At 36.0% G+C, this 7,225-nt stretch overlaps 1 protein-coding gene across 1 annotated transcript; it reads right to left on the reverse strand.

Moving 5' to 3' along the window:
• Positions 1–470: 470 nt before the first annotated feature.
• Positions 471–6,958, reverse strand: cyld2 (cylindromatosis (turban tumor syndrome) 2). The gene is made up of 13 exons (XM_084101993.1): positions 6,500–6,958; positions 5,658–5,784; positions 5,135–5,379; positions 4,873–5,035; positions 4,628–4,760; positions 4,420–4,527; positions 4,170–4,249; positions 3,981–4,047; positions 2,864–2,996; positions 2,653–2,761; positions 2,413–2,531; positions 2,071–2,275; positions 471–1,080 (listed from the first exon to the last, which is right to left on the reverse strand). Exons 1-13 carry the CDS (start codon positions 6,920–6,922, stop codon positions 887–889), a joined length of 2,106 nt encoding a protein of 701 aa, XP_083958119.1. The 5' UTR covers positions 6,923–6,958; the 3' UTR covers positions 471–886.
• Between the last annotated feature and the right edge of the window lie 267 nt (positions 6,959–7,225).

The following is a 7,225-nucleotide window of genomic DNA, read 5'->3' on the forward strand; positions in this document are numbered from 1 at the left end:
AGAAACGATATTTTAATGTTACAATAATATATAATATAATATAATATAATATAATATAATATAATATAATAGGCTATGATATAATATAATATAATCAAAAGTTTGTTTCAATTGTTTGGCAAATCAATTCAAAAGAACGATTCGTTTAAGAATCAGACGTCACAGTTTAGATTAGAACGTGAAGTCTTTGTAAACATCGTTATCGGAGAGTCAATGCTGGTGTTTCCATCAGAGGGCGTCATCGCCACTAAATTCAGATAGACCTTACAATACATTAATCCCAACAATACTCATAATTCTCCCAGGTTTTATATATTCCTAATATTTTCTACTTTTTTTTCCTTCTGTAACCTACTTGTAAACAATGAAGCATAAAATATACAAATATGACCCAAAGAGTAAAAGTTAAGAAAGAGTTCAAACTCTGCATACCATAATATATACTATGGATAAAATGAATACAGACATGTGAGATTGGTACAACAATGTTTTAATGCAAATATAAACATCCTACAACTTTAATAATTTTCAATAAAAATAGAATATGTTAATAAAGTACAAATAAACAAATTATCTAACAATAAATCATATTTTAAAAAAATCATACTGAACCTTCATATGACATCCTGGCACTATTTGTCATATTAAATAACATTATATTGTTTATTGTTTATAAATGCATATCTCTGCCTGATAAACTGTCTTAATGTACAGCTGGGAGCCCTTTTATATACAAATAACCTTCCATTATAAATCACAAGAACAATTTGATAAAGAACAGAGCAAATCAAAACATCAGTATCCTTCATTTGTCAACTCTCATGATGCAATGACACAAAAGATATAGTAGGACACAGTAGTCCAAAGATATCAGAAATGTCTCTGCTCATTGATGAAGCTGAGTGTGATTGTCTGTTCTCTGATATAGACACATGTATGAATCACACAGCAGTCTGTGCACCAGCTCACTGCACTGACTCAGATCTGCTGTGGAGATCTCCTCTTCAGACTGGCAAAGGAAGTCTCCAACCTCAGGGCAGGACCTGATCACGGGAATGTTGTAGCCATTGTTATCATCACCTAAGGATAAAAATAAGATAGTCAGGAATTAACTAAATTCAAACACCTATGTCAGCATTTTATCTGGGTTTATCTGGTCAGTAATGGTGGGCTAGTGAAAACTAGTGAAGTGATCCAGTGCAAATGACATTCAGACAGAAACTCATTTCAGACAGACTTCTGAGGCAGCATAACGATTTAATGATGTACAACAAAAGCTTTGGTGATAACTAAGTGAATATTTAATTACTACAATATTAATATTAATTATATGCCATTTACACCAAATGTAAATAGCAACAAAAGTGACATTTCTTAGTGCATTTTCTGTGCACTAAGTGTAAATAGTAGTTTGATTCTAATTGTACTTATGGCAGATACTATTTGCACCTCAGTGTATTGTAGTATATTATAAAACAGTATCAATGTATATAATCATATAAATGAAAGCTGCCTCATTGTGACATTACTTGTCACTAGCCCTACCCCTAACCCTACCTGTTAAACACTTTATTCCCACTATTAAATACAGGTTAGGCACTTTAATTTCACTTTTTTATGAATATTTCCTTATTTTTTGTTTAAAATAAACACCTCTCTGAGCTGATCTGCGATGGGAAACTCGGGTTCGTCATGTCAGAAGCTAATGCCACCGGCCTTACTCTCCACGCCACTGATCATGTTATGCAGCGGGTTTTCTTTTGTCATTTTGTCTGGCTCAATCAGACAGTGGTGGGCGGAGTTAGTGTTGCACTTGGTGTAAATAGAGACTCCCCTATTTTTTAGATTAACTTTAATGGAATGGAATGCACTGGATTGTAGGAAATCAAAGGCAGCGACATCTATCTATCTGCCTTCAAAAATCGATCAGATGAAGGTATCTCAGTAGACAGGATGTGACATGATCATTGGATTCGGACGTGCCTGTATGTTGCCTGCAGAAGCAGTATTTTTCAGCTTTGAACGCAACCTACATTTGAATATGTTGGAAATCTAGTATATATGACATACCGCATCGGTCAGCCATGCTGTCAAAGAAGATCCAGGACCGTGGGTCAGGCCCATATTTGACAAAAGACACATAATGGCTGGTGTTTATACAGAGAACTGCAAATAGTTGCATCTGGTGCCTCTGTACTGATGCCTCTTCTGGAAGATGATCTGGAACTGTAAGTTTGTGAGGAGTATGCTCCTGTCGGGAAGTATGAGTGTGAACCTGTAGAAAGAGCAAACATATTTGATAGTTTTTGTGGGAGAAGGCATGTGGATGAAAAAAGCATGCAAAATGCATTATATCACAGAACTGTTGGAATACAAAGTACATAAATAAGATTTTAGCATTAGGTTCCCTACCTGTGTGTTGCAGGTAGAGCAATACTGCTTAATTTTGCCTGGCTGGAGCTTATGGTCCGTCAGGCACTGGCCACACTCATATTCAGCTAGATGACCACACAGAAAACATTCCCGAGGAGCTGCCAGAGAAAACAGGAGAAGCATGAGAGATATTGAATCTGCAGCAGTCCAATATCTGCTTCCACTAAACAAATATGATCAGGAGGAGATTTCATTTGGAAGTATGCTTGTTAAACTCACAACAATGTAAGACATCAGTGATGTCCAGCTCCGTTGAGGGAATGATTTTAGGGAACATCTTGAACTTCTTACCAAATCGTGGCATCTGAACTATAAGGCAAGATGGAATCTAAAATAAAAAAAGTTTTGATTAATAATGCATACTTTTGTTTGCAATATATCTACTAGGTAGTTGGCAAAAATGGGGAAAAAGTCTAAGAAATGAACAAACCTCTTCAAACTTCAGATCACTTGATACTAAAGACATCTCAAGCAGCTGTTGAACTGAAGGCACGGCTCCCAGCTGATTCTTCTCCACAATGATCTGATGCGTATAGGCATCCTGTGACAACTCTCCATGTGACCTAAAAACAACACACAGGTGTTAAGATAACAGTTTAAGCTTGTTTACACAGAATGTACACTACCGTTAAAAAGAGATTGGTCAGTGAAATTTGTTTTTGAAAGTCACTTAATCTCACCAAGGCTGCATTTATTTGATCAAAAATACAGTAAAAATGCAATATTGCGATATATTATTATTATAATTCAAATTCAAATATTCCTGTGATGCCAAAGCTGAATTACTCCAGGTCTTCAGCGTCACATGATCCTTCAAAAATCTTTCTAATATGCTGATTTGCTGCTCAAGAAACATTTCTTTTTTGTAAGGAAATATCTGTCTCTGTCTTGTTTTTTTGCACGTTTCCTGTGTTTTTTTTTATTTAGTTTGTGTCTCGTTTCTTTGATTTAGTTTGCTTGTGTATTTAAATCCTGAGTTACATCTCGTCCGTGTATAACGGTTGTTCTGTTTATATTTTAATAAAATTACTGCTGCATACAGATCCTGCTCATCTCATCCTTGCTGCGACTATTTGTGAAAGAATTATTAGCAATGTTGAAAACAGTTATAATTTTTTTGTGGAAACCAACCACGATACATTTTATAAGGATTCTTTGATGGATACAAAGCTCAAAAGAACAGCATTTATTTTCAAATAGACACCTTTTGTAACATTACAAATGTATTTCCACTTTGATCAGTTTAATGCATCCTTGTTGAATAAAAGTATTAATTTCTTTCAAAAACTTTTGACCCCAAACTTTTGAACCATAGTGTATATATACATTCAAAAACAGAAATAAAATACAACATTATATAATTTAATATAATACAGCATAATAATATAATATTATAATGTTTTAATAAATACATATAAAAAAAAATACTTTTTAACCTGTGTGCAAAACATATTCATTCAAGGGTTGTGTAATTGCAGTAAAATGTAAAAATGTTTCTCAGATAAACAAATCTGGAGTGATGGACAAGCAGTGCAACTGAAACAAACCTGATTTTGAGCAATGGCTCTATGTGTAAAACATGCTTCAATAGTAGGGTGATGAACTCCTCTGGATCTGAAGGATAGCAGTAACAATATTTTATTTTAGTATCAGAGTAACGTTCCCTCTAAGCCATAGATGAAAAACTTGCAGCTCTACATCAAAAAAGTAAATGGCCGCTATGGGACTAGTAATACCTTTCTCCTCTGTAGCAAAAGATTTGCAGCCCAACTGTTTACGAAACTTCATCACACTCTCTGCTGGAACAAAGCCCGATCTGTCGAGGGAGGCAGAGGTCATATGAAATGAACTGTGAGTACCCTGATGACTGTAAACACATGCCCACATGAGCATGAGTGTTTACTCAAGCTCTACAAATATGGCTGTGCATTAGCTTTGATATGTACTATCACACTATCATACATCAAGGGGTTTGGGAGCTTTTACCTGCGTAAACGGTTCACAATGTCCCGTCTTAAAATGTGTGAAATGCCTTCCTCACTATCGGCTGATCTGTTAAACATTCTGCTGAAAGCTATAGATGACGTGAAGAGACTGTAAAAGCAGAGAATAAAAGAAAATGAATCAGTACATGCGAACAAAAATAATGAAACGTGAAATAACAGACATAACATGCGTTTTTTAAGAGGTTTACCTAAAGAGAGTGGCATCTAAATAGCAAGAGTTGAAGTGACCTTGGATCCCCCTCATTCTGCCCACCAGATGAGACAAAACATCTTGCTCAGCAACAGGGGGAACATCTTCATCCAAATCTTCCAGGAGTGGGACTAAGAGGAAAAAAAGGTACTTTTTAAATAAAAAAAACACAAACAATTCTTGAGGCCTTTGAAATTCCTCTGTTTCTAGAAGAGGAATAATATAGCAGAATGAAAGCCTCACCTGAGGGAGGTTCAAGTGGTTTCTGGATCTCATTCGGAATGAACAGAAATCTACTGTCTGGTTTGCAGTTGGTCAGTGGCACAAACAAGGCTTTGTTTCCTTCACAGGTAAAATACCGTATTGTACCAAACGTCCCATCCGAACAAGTCTTCGCTTCATTGTCCTGAAAGGATTTGAGAGATTTTTTTTTATCATTTGCATGCACAAAACACAACATAATCAGCATATGCTCTGTACTGAGAGAAAAAATGTAGATGCTCACCAGCTCAAGTCCTGCCCAGTCATTTTTCTTTCCATCTGGAACTCCAATCCACCTGATCACCCCATATACAGTCAGTCCATTCAAAGATATGGCCTCTGCCATGGACCCCACCTCCAAAGAATAATGGGACATGGCCTGAATGGAGTTGGACACATCCTTGTTGGAGAAGATACTTCCTTTTTTTGCATTGCGAAAGTTAAGAGCTGGCATGGAATTTATGCGCGACACTGCTTTCCTGTTCAAACCTAAAAAGGGAATAACATGTAAATCATATTATTGCAGATATCATCACCTGACATTCCTCAAGTCATATGAATGACCCCATTAAATCTTGATATACAGCATGATTTAGTTCAATGAGTTGTTCAAGCTTTGAGTCTGACGGAAGAGTCTTTCCAGTTTAAGATAGCAATCTTTTCCGCAGTCTAGTCATAGGATCTCTCTTTTAATCTACAAAAGTACCCAATCCAATATCCTAGATACTTTCAATATGTTTTAAGGGCTAAAAAGATGAGTAACTGACCCAAATCAATGCTGATTCTCAGCGGTTGCCTGGTGTTGGAATGTGATGGAACCACCTGGAGAATGTCAGCTGCACTGAAGAAGGGAAGAGGGACCGTCTTCTTCGACAAAATATCCTGCTCAGCGTCCTGTGAAAAAATGCAACTGCATGTCAACAGATCCAAGTGGATTCTTTACGCCATTAACGTGACTGTTTTCTTTGCATTTCAAGTATTCTATCTATGTGATCAAAAGGTCGACACTTACGTCACAGCTGAAAAATGCATGATTAGATTATGTAATGCTACAGTCATGTCATGTTGATTCAGATTTTAATAAGGGACTTTCCCATTAAAGTAAAACTGCAGACAAACATTTCCTCTATATGCAAAATTGTATGAACCCATACACAAAAGAAATATATTTGAAATATATTTTCAGTATATATTTTGGAATATATGCAAATATTTGAAATTGGCCCAATAAATATATTTCACACTTAACATCATATATTTTTGTTATATTTCAGAATGTATTTCAATGTATTTGGAATATATGCCACATATATTTTGACACTTTTGGGGACAAATACAGAAAAAAATACACTGAAATATATTCTGAAATATAACAAAAATATATGATGTTAAGTGTGAAATATATTTATTGGGCCAATTTCAAATATTTGCATATATTCCAAAAAATATACTGAAAATATATTTCAAATATATTTCTTTTGTGTATGGGAACAATAATAAAATATTTTATTTCAAACACTTTAGTTAAATAGTCTATTTCAATATTTTAGCACATTTTTTTGCATGAATTAATAGGTACAACACGGCAGCAAAAGATGCCTTTCCTCACCATTAACTCCAGCTCAAATCCCAGCATTTGCAAGACTCCTGGTTTGTCCTTCTTGCCTATTTGAATCAGATTCTTGACCAGGCATGGTTGAAAATCCTTCTTGTGTTTGACCACAACAATATCATCCTGAGTAAGGTCACAGACTGCACTGAAGAGCTGGACGTTGCACAGGAGCTCCAGTCTCTTGCTGGCAGGAGAAACGAACAAAAGTAGCTGAGCTTGATGGCGTGAGAGAGGGTATGTGTCCTGTTTCTTCACCGAACCACTGCTCCTGGCACTGCCACCTCCTCCATAAACCATTCCTATGAGATCTCCTGCTGCTGTCTCCGCATCCGCGCGCAAAATTGACCCGCGAGATAAACTCTTCTTGGTTCTCCTCACTACAATAAAGTAGCGCTCCTGTCGTTCCATGTCCAGCTCCATGTTAAATGATGAGTGTGTGTTCAGCGGTCGCTTTATCAAGACAGAGGAGTTAGTTATCTACAGTCGTGATGTCATGCTGACATGACAGCATGCTGACATGTGACTTTAAGATATCCATCTGTGCCAAACAGGAAATCGGTAATACAAAAAGTGGAATACAAATTGATTTGGTATGCATTGGTTTATTAATATAGGCTAATAAATGCATTCACTTATCAGATTAGTGTGAGATTTTTTTAATAATCCATACATATAAAGTGTTCCATCTCTATACATCTCTATGAGAAGATATAGATATATAGG

Source organism: Abramis brama, assembly GCF_963993115.1.
Source record: "Abramis brama genome assembly, chromosome: 23".
NCBI lineage: Eukaryota > Metazoa > Chordata > Actinopteri > Cypriniformes > Leuciscidae > Abramis > Abramis brama.